This window comes from Epinephelus moara, chromosome 11, assembly GCF_006386435.1.
Source record: "Epinephelus moara isolate mb chromosome 11, YSFRI_EMoa_1.0, whole genome shotgun sequence".
Taxonomy (NCBI): domain Eukaryota; kingdom Metazoa; phylum Chordata; class Actinopteri; order Perciformes; family Serranidae; genus Epinephelus; species Epinephelus moara.
The window spans coordinates 21,971,364-21,988,099 of record NC_065516.1 but is presented as its reverse complement, the minus strand read 5'-3'; the positions used below and the strand labels follow the sequence as shown (position 1 = coordinate 21,988,099).

The 16,736-nt window shown below is 42.2% G+C and overlaps 1 protein-coding gene across 1 annotated transcript; it reads right to left on the bottom strand.

The window, feature by feature from the left end:
- Positions 1 to 2,543: 2,543 nt before the first annotated feature.
- Positions 2,544 to 8,692, bottom strand: si:dkey-12l12.1 (uncharacterized). Its single transcript, XM_050056291.1, has 6 exons — positions 8,337 to 8,692; positions 6,630 to 6,677; positions 3,856 to 3,966; positions 3,411 to 3,527; positions 3,090 to 3,170; positions 2,544 to 3,005 (listed from the first exon to the last, which is right to left on the bottom strand). Exons 1-6 carry the CDS (start codon positions 8,457 to 8,459, stop codon positions 2,934 to 2,936), a joined length of 552 nt encoding a protein of 183 aa, XP_049912248.1. The 5' UTR covers positions 8,460 to 8,692; the 3' UTR covers positions 2,544 to 2,933.
- Positions 8,693 to 16,736: the final 8,044 nt, after the last annotated feature.

The window sequence follows — 16,736 nt, the reverse complement described above, 5'->3', positions numbered from 1 at the left end:
TGCTATCTTCTTATAGTCTTCTCCTGCTTTGTGGGCATTGGTTATTTTATTTTTCAGAGTGCTAGGCAGCTGTTTAGAGGAGCCCATTGCTCCTGATTGTTGGGACAAGGTTTCAGGAGTCAGAATACCCAAGAGCTCAGTACCCAGAGCTCTAACAAGCTAATCATGGTCTGAGACCCTGTTAAAAGTTGTCTGAGAGCTCAAATGTCTAGGGGTGCCCAAACTTTTGCATGGAGCTGCTTTCATTTTTTCACTCTAAAATTGTACAAAACAAAAAATGATACACAAATCTTGCTAAAAATGTTGAAAAGCATGTTTCATCTTTAAGTTCATGCCTTTTGAAGATCAGTTCATCTTCTACTTACTTTACTATTCACAGTAAACTAAATTTTGACCAGGGGTGACCAAACTTTTGCCTGCCGCTCTAACTCTGTGAGTCAACTTTGTCACCAAAGCTATAAAAATACCCACTTTGTAGTAAGGTGGAATTATGATTTAAATAGAACAACACTGTAATTCACGCTGTGATAAAAATGAAAGACACCTGCATAATATCAGTGTGTTCCTGACTCAGATGGTGATCCTATCTTCCTTGAGGATAAACTTGTTCCCCACTGCTAACACAGAACTTGTTTGTGACTCTTTTCCCACATCGCATGTTGTTTGGGATGAGACGCTCCTGTCAACAGAAACTAATACTTACCCCGTGGTTTCTACTCCTTGAAAAAGGATGCCGACTGTAAGCCACTAACTACATATGAACCTGACTGAAGCCTTTATGGGAAATTGTGACATATCACTCTGCTTGTGCAATTTCCTACCACAATACTATAGATTGAAGGCTTCCAGATTATTTTGTTAGTGGTGATTATCATCAGCTTTGTTCTCGAGGGGATGACTGAACCCAAAACACAGCGGAAACAATGCCACACACACCATTACGCAACCACAATGACTGAAATATGCTGCAAGGATTCCCTTTGTGTTGACCACACACGGTGACGCATGCTCGGATTGAAGTCTGAACTTTAATTTAACATTGACATCACCAGAGGAAATGGGTTTATACGGTTGATTTCTATTTATGACGCGTGTACGCTTGTAATATTGCTTTTTACAATGGATCCCTTTTTGTGTGTGTGTTTGTGTGTGCTGTCTGCAACTGATACGCACACACTCGGACGCTTTTGCCTCGTTCCATCAAGCCATCAACTGTAAGTTTTCCCAGGATGCATTAGCCCAAGGGTACAGTCGGTTAGAGATACCCTGCTGGCAGCTGTCACAGGAGTGTGTGTGTGAGATGATGACGGGGGGAGTGAGCTGAGGCTGCGTTTCTCTTGTTGCCTCTAAATAGGAATAATAAGCTCTTGGTTCTTATCAGAGCATCGCTGTTTTCTGAGAAACCTGAATGGCATCCTGTGGTTGTTTGTCACCAAGACGACGCCAAGACAGTTCACAACCAGCTAATCCAGGTTGTCTGGTGGCCATGTCAACAGCTCAGGACCTTACGCTTGTCTGTGTTCTGTGTGAGCGAGCTGCTGAAGCATATTCAGCTCCAATTATGTGCTTCAGGGAAAATGTCATGTTTATAAATAACATTTTGTTGTGTTATTTTTTCCCTTTTCTCTGTGTTTGTGTCTATAAAGCCATAAAAATGAGACTGAGCACTGCATACCCACGTCATGAGCTGAGAGCTTTGATCGGTAAATGAGCGGAGGATGAGTCATCCTTTTCATTTAGATTGCCTTACACTTTTACACAGGCTTTTTTCCTCATCAGATTGCCTCATGCTCTGGATTTCCTGGTGGCAATCAGTTTGGGTGGGCCTGAGTGCAATTTTAGGCATCGTTTTTTGCTGCTTTTATTTTTAACCCAGCGTGCAATCATCACAGTGCAGAGCTGTGTTTTTTTTTTAAGTGTGACACAGGTGATTCGTTTAATCTGATATGCTGTAAATAGGTAGAGACCCAGATGCGGAGCAGCCCACAAAGATCAGATTTTGTGCGCACATTTACGTCAGCGTCCTGCAGAAACACTCAAACGAACCTTCTGGTTTCCATTCCTGGCCAAATGAATTAAAAATGACACAAGATATTTAAATAGACAAAGTTTGACTCCTGAAACAGATGGTCTGGACTACATTTAGATTTTTTCTCTCCTTCTCTCTCTCACACACACACAGGCTATTAGCCCTTGGCTGCTGTAATGTAAATGGATTAAGACCTTTTATAGCAAAGAGGTTCCTGCTGCTTTATCCTGCTGCCATCTTTGCCAACCATGCACCATACATGTAACACTTGCCATCTGTAATTGGGGACTTAGTGGCATTTCAGCCCCATGATACTCAATTTTATGAATCAGTCATGGGCAGTTTCGCAGACCCTTGAGTGGGAAATGTAACGTGTCATTCTGGGAAAGGCAGAGGGAAAGACTGAGCTGCTACTGTTATACGATTACTGAATGTAAAACTATTATCCAATTTTATGGAGGAGGCTCCAGTGGAGCGTAAAGTGCTTAATGTTTAAAGACTCTCACACCATATGTCTCTACTAAACTTTTATTGGAATCTGATACAACAACACATGAAACATTTCTGCAAAAATATACCCCAAATCTTCATAAGGAATCTGTGATTAAATAGGTTCAAACAAAATGGCAAAGTATAATAATAATAATATGGGATCTTTGGTGATTTTATAACATGCAGGAATATATTAGAAACTTAAAATAGTATAGAAAAAGTATCCGTAAGTGCAGACTGACTGATTAAAACAGTAACGGTGGACACACACCATAATTACTCAAACCAAATAAAAACTGAAGTTCTTATTTCAAATGTCAGATTTTCACACCAATCTTCAGTTTGTGTTTTTTTTTTTTTTTTCGGGGAAGAATCGGACACACTTGAATGTGCACACCCCTTGTTAGTCATTTTATTTTGCAGCACTCCTCTTCTGTGTGCTTCTTTTGGGTCTGTCGGTCTGTCCGTCATTCTGTGGATCTCCCTGCAGAGCAAAGAACACGTCATGTAAATATTTATTAAATGATGCAAATTTGTGCACGGGGGAATAAACACTACGATGACTCACCAGGACAGAGAAAGCCCCAGAACGACCTGAGCTCCCCCTCTTGGGTGGCTCGTTCTTCACCTGTCTCCTTGCTCTAGTTACCTGAAAGTGAAATCCCACACAGAGGAGTGATGTTTCTGAGAGGACATTAACTTATCTCAGCATCATGATGAACATTTTCTACTGCAAAACTCAAATCACATTGTCAGCTAACAGATTGCAGCAATGATCTGACCACAGCGATCCAATAAAACCAAGTAAGGTGGCCTTATAACTCTGCCTGCACATCCGGCCTCTTTGCCCCAGCTGTTCCTCTGCTCGGGGGTTGCCATGGAGACTCACCTGTAGGGGGGTGGATTGCTTGTCGTTGCTAAGGAGGGAGTAGGAGCCGACGCGGGATTTACGCTTGTTCTTTTTCTTACTCGCAGCTTGAACCAAGTGCCGCCTGGACCTATCAGTCTGAGACACCATAGACACAGGGATTAGTGAACATTAATACATCCTGTACACACATTTGTGCTCTGTTTGAAGCCACTAAATTGAATTTGGAAAACACACATTCCCCCTCTAGATGCTCTTATGGTACTTTTTTAATCATTTTTTGTGAGCAAATGTGGTCTCAGTGGATCACTGCTATGGATTTCAGCACATACAGATGATTCAGTATGACTAAAACTTCTCCGGACCTTTGGCAGCGACAGCCACCGCTGCAAACCAGTCACCACCCTCCCACGCATTTGGCTTTTGCTCACTCTGACTTCTCCGTGACTAACAAGATGCGGTTTACCTGGATGAGAGTGTTAGGGAAGCCTTTGACGGAGACGGTCCCAGGCAGGCTGGAGTGGCTCAGGTGGGTGGGACCCCTCCGCTCCAACTGTCTCTTACGTCTGAACAAAACCTACAAGGGTGAGACAGTCACAACCACATCCACAACCACAGAAGGAAACAACAAGTCTCGCACGTCTCCCTGTGTGGGAAAGTGCATGAAGTCTTGTGTGTGGTGGATACTGAGCAGAGCGTTGTTTTGTTCATCCTTTCCTTGTCACATTCAGTCTCCCTTTTTTATTGGCACTCAAACTCCAGCATTAATGGGAGGAAACGGCATAACTATTAATGTCAGCGGCTCCACCATTTCCTGCATTTCTCATTGATCTGCACACAAACGTAGCACTGCAATCGATCCACTCGTTTTCCTAATGAATGGACTGTCACTTCGAGAAACAACAGGTTTCAGTTTGCCAATTAGGACTTTGTGGTAAATTTATAACGCTACCGCAGGGCCTCAGCTCCATCGAAGCTTATTTCCCCCCTCCGAGTTATATAAGTGTGGAAATGAAAAGATTGTTCCCAGCATTGGATAATAACTTCCTACCGTTGCTCTTTTTCCATTCGGCTGAAAACAAAGACACTAGTTGCAAAATATTTGCCTTGCAATCATTTGCGCTGCCATTTAAAGTGCTTATAGTGATTGCTGTTGACCTACATTTTGATGATTGTCTGAGTTTTTATTGTGGAATGAGCTTTGTGGAGTATTTGAGAATGCGCTGTGGCACAACAGCTGTACAGTCTGGAGCTGTCAGGTAATTGCAACATGCATATGTTATTGCAGGGCTTTGCTAGTGCCTATAAGGGACTTCAGTATTTTGTGTTTAGCTTCTATGGTTTAGCTTTATCAAAAATTCAGGCTGTTCTCATGCACTGTTCGTATGTAAACCCATCAAAAGTAATGTACCAAAACTTGTACGCACGTAATCCAGAGCCAGTAGTTCGTGTCTAACTCATGTATTTGGGAAGGCTGTGATCATGTGACCAATGCATTGATAGGAGTAAAGGAAGCGGTTCGTCTAAAGGCTCATTTGTGCTCCCTTTCCATACAAAAATAGATACGTGTGTTTCAAATGTTGTAAACCTCACAGCCCTTGTACTTCCAAATGTCCTTTGTGTTGACGTACAGCCAACAGATGGCACTAGAGGGCGGAGTCAAAACTTTCAGACAACAACAAACGAGGCGAGGAGGTCGTAATAATGTACCTTTCACCAGAGGCAGATGGCAGTGGCATTTGAGGCCTTTAAATACATCCCAACATGTGGACAGAAATTTTTTTTCATTACGCCTTATTTACAGATGTCTCTGTCGTCTCCTACAGTTGTATCTTACTTGAACTTCACTACGCTGCCCCCATGATCTCCGGTAGTGTTACTCCATTTTGTGCGTATCTGTAAGCTTTTAGAAGAGGTGCACAAAAATGGATGAAATGAAAGCAGAGTGCAGATCAAAGGCTCCGTCTGTCTCCATATCTAATTGTTGAGCATAAATGAGCCCTCAGGAGGCAGGTTGGGGTGGTGGATCGGTCACAGAACACACCTCCCCCCAGGAGGCTTGTGTTTGAAACTGTGTGAGACAAAATGAGCTCTGAGTCATTTTTAAGGCACAACGTCACCATGTTTGTTTTCCTAAACCAGGGGTCGGCGACCTTTACTATCAAAAGAGACATTTTTTTACCAAAATAATTAAATAATATCTATCTGGAAAGGTAACACAGCCAAATTAAGTCTATATTAGCCTATCCACGTTATTAACAGGTTTAAATGAGCTTTCATTAATATGTTTTACCACAAGGGGGCGACTCTGCGATGGGCTCTTTACGATTATTCTGTACTTTAACTTTGCAGCGTTGGCTGTAAAAGCAAACAAACCTGTCCACACCCTATTAAATACTTTATTTCCTCCAAGACTTTTCCTTCTTTTGGATTTGGAATCCATAGCTAGCCGAGCTAGGGAGACTCAAGACGAGCTACTGCTATTGAGGTTTGTCAAAATTTCGAGAAAAAGGTGCCAGGCTATTGACGTATGACGCACAGTTAGTTGACGAAATTTTAAAACATTTTTCTTATCTGGTGTGTAGGCTACACATTTTTACAGTTGCAGAATGTACGAACTTCTTAAGGTTTACAACGATGATAAGTGAAATTAAAATGTTAAAAAAATAACCATAATTCAGTTACATATTTTTTTGTCAAAGCCACAGGAAGCCACTGGAGATGGTGGAAAGAATCACTGGTTGCCTACGAAAGTTTAGCTGCCTAAACCTAAAGACGCCCAATAATGTTTCTTTTCCTAAACCTAAGTAACTTTACATTGAGCACTTAACTTCACGTGAAGCACATAACATAAGTCGCGAGTCGCTAATTTGTTAATATTATATGAGCTGTTGTATATGTTGCACAATTCCATGGTATCACCTCTATATTAGTAATATAGTCATCTAATTCTCAAGTTTGCATGAATCATTATAACTGTTCTATTATATAAGAAAGAATGAATTCAACAACCTATCTCTAAATTTCCCTCTGATGTTTGTTTCTGCCTCGTCTGTCTAGTACTATAATGTCTTTTCCCTTACCTTATTCCTGATGTGTTGTTCCTATGACCACGCACCAGACTGCCTCAGAGTAAAACCTGCTCTTAACTGGAGTCCTCTCACACATGCACTACGGGTTTCAGACTGAAGCAATAACAACCTTGTGTAGTAAAGGAGTACAGTAAGTGTTGGCACATACCAGTTCGTCAGTTAAGGGTAGCGCCCTCTGCTGCTTCTGATCTTCATACTGAAAAGAGGGAGAGGAGAGGAGCGAGAGTCAACACTGATGCTGTTGGTATTCTGTAGCACATTTTAATACATTAATGTCATATGTAACCATTAAGTAATCAGGTCCTTCACATTGGTTTTCATTCAGTCCCACTGTGTGAAAATAGTCCTGACCCAGACAAACCAGGACACATTGTCCTGTCTGACAAAATGTCACCATGTATGTCAGTACTTGACAAAACAAATAACTCTTCAGCCCCCAAGGCATCACACATGGCAGCATTTCTGTCTGGCTGTATCTGTGTGTGTGTGTGTGTGTGTGTGTGTGTGTGTGTATGTAGGATATGGGACAAAATTGAGCCTGCATCAAAACCTGCTGCAGTCCATCTGATTTTCTGCTGTCGCACATATAATGCATTGACGAGTCCCATAAATTACTCATTTAATGTGTTCCGTTATAAACACAAGTGACCCCGGTGGGAAACTTGAAGTAAACTAAACCAAATGCAGCCGCTGAAAAGACGCTGCATCGGTTATTAGTTAGTCCCCCACCACATGTGAAGCTCACAGTTGCGCATGCTGTAATTACAATACAAATAACTGCAGCAGAAAAAGGCACATATGTGGCACAAACGCCCTCAGACGGGACAGAATCCCCAATGAAAGCTCTTTCATGTGTGGGTGAAAACCGTCCTCACTCCTCCTCGCAGCTGTCGAACCCGTTGTCCAGATGAGGGTGATTACTTTGGACAGAACACGAGGACTGTCCACAGAAAAATGCTGACCACAAGTTTAAAGTATAACAGCCGCCGGCCACATGAAAAGCCAAAAAAGGGAGCTGAAAGATTTTGTTCCACGGAGGGGTATATTTTTGGTGTGGTGGCTGTAAAAACCATTACAATGAGAGTTTGTTTCTGTTAGAAGGAAAAAAAAAATTATATGTCTCCACAGGTCAGGGTTAGACTGTACACGTCTGCTGCCATCCTGACACACACTTGACCACTATTATCGTCACGGCAGCGTCTTTCGAAGGAGTCAGAGTGGACTTACATTCCAGCAGAGTTACTGGCTTCCTTTAACCCAAACAGTATAAACACTGACCTTACTGTGTCTGAGCACAAATCAGTACTCTGACGGTCATTTCAATCGAAACTCAAACTGTTAAAGATTAATATAAGATCATTTAAGATGCATCCTAAATGATTTCCCTCAGTACATCTATGCCAGTCACATGCAGGAAATGTTGGTTAAAGGAGCAGATGAGCTGGACAGATTTTTAAGCTTGTACAAGAGACCGAAATGACTAAACTGTTTTGTAATTTCACTGTCACTTCCACAAATTTAAACACAGTCTTCTCTTAAAATGAAAATCAAACTGACTTAACGTAACATTAGAGATGTAGCTCCACGTTTCACTGTCAGCTTGCATTACATAAAGAGCTCTGTAGCGTCCTTGCCAAAGAAAATGCTGATAATTCAGATTCTTTTTGCTTCCATTTGAGAGAAGAGTTGGTTATTATGTAGTCTGCAGCAACAAACAACATTTAAATAGTCTCAACAGGCTGCACTTACCTGTGTAGTGTCACAACAGCACAGATGATGACTGATAAATAATGAACACCTTTGCTCACCACTGTCCTCCCCTAACTATCACATCCATTAGAAGTGCGTCTCTTACCTGTCCGTCTGCGGTCTGTCCGCTGACACACAGCTCTCCCTGCGTCGCTCCTGAGCAGTCGAGGGCGTGTGACAGCAGGCTTGCCTGCAGGCAGAGCACGCACAGCCAGATAGTAAACCCCATGATCCAGGCAGGAACTCGAGTGTTCCCAGCCCCTGTCAGCTCCCTGCTTTATACTCTCGGCTCTGCTAATGGGGAACAGATGCAGGGGAACGGGAGGCCATGCCAGCTTCACGCAGACAAACAGCACACCACAAGCCTGTGCTCTACGCCAGCCAGTGGCCTGCGGTCCTGCAGAAACATGTCAGACATCTTGAGGGGCCTCCCCTTTAAAAATTGCCTCCCCCCTACCCCTCTAACCCTACTCAAAGAGGAGATTTTCCACTTATGCCTGCACTGTAGCTCCTGCCAAAGTGTGTGTGTGTGTATGTGTGTGTGTCTAAATTAGAGAGAGCACAGAGAGAGTGGAGAGAGAGGGGAAACTTGTGTTGTCAAACTTCTGTACACAACAAATGAAAAATTGGTGGTTTGGTTCCTGTAATGTCTTGAAGAAATGCGGCATTATGCAGCGAATTAGTCTCCTGGCTCAGTGTGGATGAATCTCTTTCCTTGTGCTTTCAAAAAAATGTACACGTACAGCGGCTGTTTATTCAGATCTGTGCTGATCCAAACACTTCAGCGAGCCTTTTAGAATTACAGTAATTACTCCTCAGTAGACTTCTCAGTGGAATATACAGCTATCAACACTGTCAATCCATCTTTCAACTTGCAGACTTCTGTTGACTGAACACTGGCGAAGGATTGTAAGATGTGGATAAAAATCATTATGGGTCTATTAGGTAAAATACTCACAATCACTTGGGGAAGAATAAACTGAAAACAGACAGAAAGTTAGTGTGTTAGAATTTATTTCTCTTTAAATGGTACAGCATGTTTTACATTAGGTGGAGCGCATGTTGAGGAGAGTTACTGTACCTCTGTGGGAGTTTATACGGCCTTTTAAAACAGCACACCGTAATGATTGTATCTCCTGATGGGGGCACGTTATAGATGAATAGGCACCCTGTCTCAAGGTGTGTTACAGGATGGAAAGAGTGAGTGGGAGCAGGAGAGAATCTAGTCTAACGTCTTTAAGCCTCAGGCTCCGGGTCAAAGAAGAACTGTCTCCTGCTGAGGCTGGAAACAAGCACTGCTGTGAGAATTGTTCAGATTAAATAACCTTCATTTCCTGCCCAAGACAAGCCCGTATACCACCACCCTGTCCTCCAGCATATCAGTGACAAAGATGTTGCTTCTTACTCAACAAACTTGGAAAAAAAAGATTGTGAAAGCATCTGTAATGGCTCTGGCAATTTCCCAGTGAGTCACAGTTTGAGTGGGGAGAATGAAGGATAGTTATTCATCTTCATCCCCAGCTCCCCAATCTCTCCCCCCTTATTTTTTTCTTCTGAGATATGTCTGACGCTGTGTAGGAAGTGTTGTTGCACACTTTTCCCTGGAGGTTCAGCGAGACCACTGGCTAGACAGCAGCATGCTAATGATGTGAATTGATGTGGGAGATGTTTAGTCAGGAGACAAAGGAAGGGAAGAGTGAAAAATGACCTCAAAACAGCAAACACTGCTTTACTTGGCAGCCAATCTGAAATGGACTTAAAGGAGCAGTGTGTAAGATGTAGGGGGATTTAGTGGCATCTAGTGGTGAGGATTGCAGATTGCAACCAGCTGAAACTTCTCCTGATTAGAATCCCTTTGGTGTTCAGTGTTCAGGAGGTTTTTACCAGGAGCTGAATTATCCACAGAGGTCTCTTCCTCTCCAAAACAAATGGACCAGTTGATCAAAATGGGTGAAAACACTGAATAAACGGATATAAAACATGTTACAAATCAGTGTTTCTCCAATGCTGCTAGCCCAGAGCCTGCTAATATGTGCTCACCTTTTTTCTATGATAACTTCAGATCAAGTCGATCAGGAAGTTTTTACCAGGAGCCGAATTATCAGCAGAGGTCTCTTCCTCACCAAAACAAATGAACAAGGTGATTAAAATGGTTAAAAACAATGAATAAAGCAGTGACACCTTACAAATCAGTGTTTTTCTTATGCTGTTTGTCACATCACAGATATGCCGCTATACCAACACCTGCTAATTTGTGCTCACCTTATTTCTAATGAAGACACTTAGGAGGTTTTTACCAGGAGCTGAATTATCCACAGAGGTTTCCTGCTCTCAAAAACAAATCCTGTGATTTAAACCCTGTAAAATCACTGAATAAACAGTTTCACTTTTCAAATCAGTGTTTGTCTAGCCCAGCACCTGCTAATATGTGCTCACCTTTCTTCTCTGATAACTTCAGATCAAGACTATCAGGAGGTTTAAACTGGGAGCTGAGTTATCAGCAGAGGTCTCTTCCTCTCTAAAACAAATGGACCTGGTGATTTAAACCAATGAAAACACAGAATAAAGCAGTTTCACATTACAAATCAGTGTTTTTCAGTGCTGTTTGGCATGTCTGAGATGGGGTGCTAGCTCAGCACTTGCTAAAGTGTGCTCACCTTTTTTATCTGCTAACTTCAAATCACGACGATCAGGAAGTTTTTACTAGGTGCCGAATTATCAGCAGGACTCTGTTCCTCTCCAAAACAGACAGACCTGGTGATTTAAACTGATAAAAACACTGAATAAAGCAGTTTCATGTTACAAATCAGTGTTTCTCCAATGCTGTTCGGCATGCCTGAGTTGGGCTACTAGCCCAATACCTGCTAACGTGTGCTCAACTTTTTTCTCTGATAACTTACAAACCAAACATTCAGGAGGTTTTTACTCGAAGCCAAATTATTAGCAGAGGTCCCTTCCTCTCCAGTGCATGTTGTTGGTGCGGCTGTGACTCAGAGGTGGAGCGGGTCGTCTACTAATCAAAAGATTGGGGGTTCGATCCCATGCTCCTCTAGTCCACATGTCGAAGTATACTTAGCCAAGATATTGAACCCCAAATTGCTCCCGATGGCTGTTCCATCTGTGCGTGAACACCTGTGAACGGCTGTTTTGTAGCAGGTGGCATCTTGTATGGTAGCCTTGGCCACCAGTGTGTGAATGTGTGTGTGAATGTGACATTTAATGTAAGAAGCGCTTCGAGTGGTTGCAAGACTAGAAGGGTGCTATACAAGTACAGTCCATATATGTAGACATAACCAGCTCATTCTAAGGTAACAAAAAGCACATCCATTCTAATTCCCAAGTGATTATACACTAAAGAAAATATACTGATTATATTTCTGCCAGTATAACCCCCTGAATCCTACACACTGGACCTTTAAGTCTTCCAGTGGACAAACATGTCAGCCATTTTACTGACACACCAAGCAATTAATTTCAGTGTCAGCCCTATTGAGAGTCATAGTCTGTACTTTAGTTTAACAAAACATCAGATGACGTCTTCTAAGACATGTCGAAATCATGTTACCAAGGTTACAAGTTTGCATTAACCTCTCACAGACCACAATGTGGCTGTGTAAAGAGACAGTAATCACAGCGAAGGAGAGTTATTTCATACTCCAAATCCCTGTTATTCACTCTACACTTTCAAGTTTAAAGTTTTTTAATGCATCTCAGGGAGTTCACTGTAAAAAAAATTGCTATGCAGAGCCACTCTCAGTATTCGCCCCCCTGTACCTCCCTAGTGATGTTCCCCAGCGGCTCTGCTTTGAGCTGCTGTCAGCGAGTCTGAGGATGATTCTCTACGGCTAGCAGATGTTGACCTTGTGAGAAAAAAAAACACTTTTTTTTTTTTCACTGCACATTGTCTGCTCTGACCAGAGACGAGAAGACAGGTAATTTGTAACACATAAATACTTGTAGAAATGTGTTTGTGTCTGCATGAGGGTAAGCAACAAAGCTGTTCGGCGGCGGGATGACAGATGAGAGAAAACAGGAAATGTGACTTAGGAAACAACATCTGGATTAGGAGACATGACTCATAAAGTAATGGATGTTTTGGATTATGTAATTGAAACATCGAGTCTCTTACGGCCCCATTTGTTAAAGGGTTGGTTCACCCAAATTACAGAGAAACTTCTTCTCACTTAACTCTGATGGTATCTGTTCATGCAGATAGTTTGGGGTTTTTCCCCCAGATTTTGGGAAAGTAATGCCTCCGCCCAAATGCTGGAGGTGAATGGAATTTTGCTAGTAGTGCTGAAAAACATGTACAAAGTTTAAATGGATCGTGTCTGTCAAGACACATATTCCCTGTTATTCTGTAAAATCCACAGACCTGCTTGGACCTGCTTAAACAACATAAGGAAGTGGTTCAGTCGCTTTTAATTCAGGCGAGGAAAGCCATCATGGTGAAATAGGTCAGGGACGACCCTCCCTCTGTTTCTATGTGGAAATCCTTCATCTGAGGTTGTGACTCTGGAAAGAATAGGACATTATATTGATGGAAGGTCTCATCTTTTTCTGCAGAGGTGGAAGGAACTGTTGGAGTCACTCGGACCTAAACATAATTTGGATTTACATGGATGAAAGTTGGATTTATGTCTGAACTGGGGACAGTGGATATGAATCGGATTGATGTACTCAATAATTACTTAACCTCACCTTATTGTTCCTGCTGTTATGTAAATGCAGATTGCAATTAAGAAAATAAGAAAAATTCCACAGACCTCGTTGTGAACCATTTTTCAGAAGGACTATTTCTTTGGTGAAAGTAGGCTAATGATTGTAAAAACTAGAAACATCATTGGACTGGGGTAAGTTTAAATATTTGCTTTGTTTAAATGGGTTATCAGGGCCTGTGAAAGGTTTAATGGTTAAAGGAACAGATTGGGGTCCTGGGGAATATGCTTGTTTTACTTTTTTGCAGCTATAGTCAAGAGACAGTTAGCTTAGCTTGGCTTAGCATAAAGACTGGAAACAGGGAAACAGCTAGCCTGCCTCTGGCCAAAGCAAACATCGCCTAACAGGCTAACTCTGTTTCATACTACTTCCGGTCTTTACATTAAACTTAGCTGATTGGTTGCTAACTTGATATTGAATGAAAAGCAAGAACCCAAGAACAATGCTGGGCTTTGGAGCCAATTTGACATAGTGGCTGAACTGAATTACAACTTCTGGTTTCGTCACGTGTTGCCCTGGGGCCCCAAAAAGACTTTGTCCCACAGATTTACACTGTAAAGAGACATCTGTAAAGCCCAGTTCACACCAAAGATGTGCAACAAGACAAAACCATTGTAGAACGTAGCGGGGAAGAGTTGCAGAAGTGTGAACTGGCCCATCTCAGCTCGACTCACATCGGCTGATGGTGTCACCAGTTAAGTCACCAGTAGCTGGTTTTAGAATGTAAGGCATGTCATTCTGTTTCAACAGCCAATCAGCTTGTAGCAACACAGATGGAATCTTCGCTTGCTGTGGCAGACAGCCCTCCGTCCCTGCCGAGCCCAAGTCTGTCTCCTTTACATCCCCATGGCTGTTGGAACGGCTGTCTGCCTCCATCCTTACGGTGGGTCCCTGCTGTTGCTCCCTGTATGTGTGTATATCAAACACACACACACAAACACACACACACAAACACACACACATACTGATAAACTGGTGCCGGTCATCTAAATTATTATGGTGTATGTACTACAAATGCGGCCCATCTGAAGATCGGGTCGTTTTATAATTTTGCTGCTTCATTACTACTGGAAATGACACTGTATCTCACCATCACTATCCTCATTCCGATTTCAACAAGTTACAAATTATATTCAGCCACAGCCAGTGTTGGTGTAAACTGGCAGGTTTTGAGAACGTTGCAGACCGGCACATTGCAAGTTTCAACTCATGTCGTCATGAATCTTTGGTCTGAAATGGGTTTAAATCAGCCTTTATTGTTTTTTGGAGGCGAGGTTGAAGGGAAAGCTTGTGTGCTTGCTCTATGAGCTCCACAGTGCAGAAAGTTCTGGTAATGTTATACCAGGAAATCCAACATTTTTGTGCCTCTGAACAGCCTTCATAGAAATAAACAAGGCCCAGCCTCTGATGCTGTATCCAGTTCCCTTTGTATATCCATGATGAAAAGACATGAGAGTGGTATCAATCTTGTCATCTAACCATTTGCAAGAAATCACATCCCAAAATGTCAAACTCTTCGATTAAAGGTGTGTTTGGACACAAAGTGAAGTGAATTTTTGGCTTAAGTCTTGTGCAGTAATTTGACCTGAACCCCAAATGGCCAATGTACCAGCTGTAAAATAGCTGTTAGCGAGCAAACAACAGATGCACCAAGTTTGTGTTCAGCTCAGCATCTGTCTGATCTCTCTGTTATTCCCCTCCAGTCTCTTTTCATCTCCATACATTTAAAAAAGCAGATTCATAAAGTCCAGGGATACCCGCAAATTTTTCGCTCGAGTTGAAACCTTTTCATCAGTTGGGCTAATGTGCTTCTAATTGTTTCCATGTTCTTTGTATGTAGTTGCCCTGCCTCTATAATTTGCTTTGCCTTCTGTATGACCACTCAGTATGAGTAACAACCTCGGAAACTAAGATTTATTTTTTGTATTGGCGAAAACGTGTTCTCCCACTTTATTTACTAAAGGGTTGTGTCGGGTCTCAGCTCAGAGCTTTATAGTGCTATCCTGCTGTAAATGACCAACTACAGCTGCCCTTTGTAGCTCTACATGTGTATTTGTACATGCCTGTGAAAGCTAAAAAAAATAGCCAATGTGAGTAGATCTGCTTCACACTGGGAGGTCATATAAGATGCTTTCAGATGAAATGAACCATTGACAACACAGTCAACAGTCAATTAGCTTCCATGTGCATCAGGGGGAAATTTGTCCTTTTCAGGCCTCCATTTGGCGAACCAAACGCATGTCTCATCTCTGTATACAGGTATTGTATGTGTGTGTTGACAGAAGGAGAGAAAGGCGAGGTGTGAACTGTGTGTGTATACTTTATGTTGGGTCATGACCTCTTGCTGAGAAGTGAAAGACTGAAACTCATGTCTGGCCCCTCCGCTCTGAGCAGCTGGACAGGCTCACAGGTCTGATTACAAATCAATACTCCTCTACAGCACATTGTCCCCTTCTGTTTCCATGAGGCTGCTTTGGTAACAGCGTTGTGAAAGGTGCGAGTGAGAGAAAAGCAGCAAGGCTTTCAATCCTCTCATGTGGAAACAGTGCAGGAAGCCAAGAACGAGGCTGAAGGGGAAAGCAGTTCGGCTGCGCTGCAATTTGTGCACTTGTCATTGAACAAAGACGGATTATTGTCTGGCCTCTTACATTTTCACTTTCCGTTTATGTGTCCTTGGCTGTTTGAGTATTAGCACGCCGAGGAGCGCTCATTTGGCTCAAAGTGAATCTTAAATATATCATCAGTTACTGACAGTATTTGTCTCTAATCTCACATCTGAACTCCCGGTGCCCGCCACAGGATTTCGCTGAATAAAAGGCACTCAGCAATCAGAGCCCTCAATTTCCCACAGCACACAGATGAAATATGCCTTCATGCGAAATGCAGTCCTCGAGATCCGTCTACAGATTACCCTGAGTTATCAATTTAGACATCAAAGCTCCCAGGAAGAGAAAACATTCAGTCTGTAGATAATCAATTAAAATACAAGTCACTGTGGTGAGAGGCTTTGTAGAGACGTGGTGTCTCATGGGAGTCAACACATATACACAAATGTCTAAGGTGGTTTGAAAATAGTGGAAAACTCCTCTCTTACTCCACAAAAGCAAGAAAGTAGGCCAGGAGCATTTTGAAACATTTGCTGGGTTACAGACACTTTATTGCTTCGAAATTAATTTTTTAGGTTTTATTATGACGACTGACAAAATGTGACAGTTAAACATGGGTGCTAACATTGATTTTGAGGATGTAAGTAGTTTGCATTGTTGACAGGAATGTTGCCTTAGTTAAAGGAGAATACAACTTCAATGCTGTTAACCCCATTGTGCCCAAAGACTTTAGTTAGTATGATAAGGAAAAATGCACATTTCTGATTGGTTTAAAGTCTTGAAATCTGGTATGGACACACTTCAGGCAAGTATCTAAGAATACAACTTCTACATTTTTAGATCCCATGAAAAATCACCCTTTTATCAACAGTCAAAAGCCATTTTCACACATAGATAGTGCTATAGAGCCCCTACAAAGTCCCTTCTTTATAGAGTTAGCCGCTAACTGCTAGCAGCTACTTTTTAAATCTCCAGCAGTGTGTCACACACATAACACGTCGTCAAGACTTCACACCCGTCCTTCCCATGGTCCAGTCCTTCTCGATGTCCTTTTTTATACAAACACCGTTTCAGCGTTGTTACTACCTCCCGTTGTGGATTAAAAGCGAGACTACTCTGACCTCACATTCAATGATCATACCTTATATACAGAAGGTGAGGTGGCATAATGACTTCATACT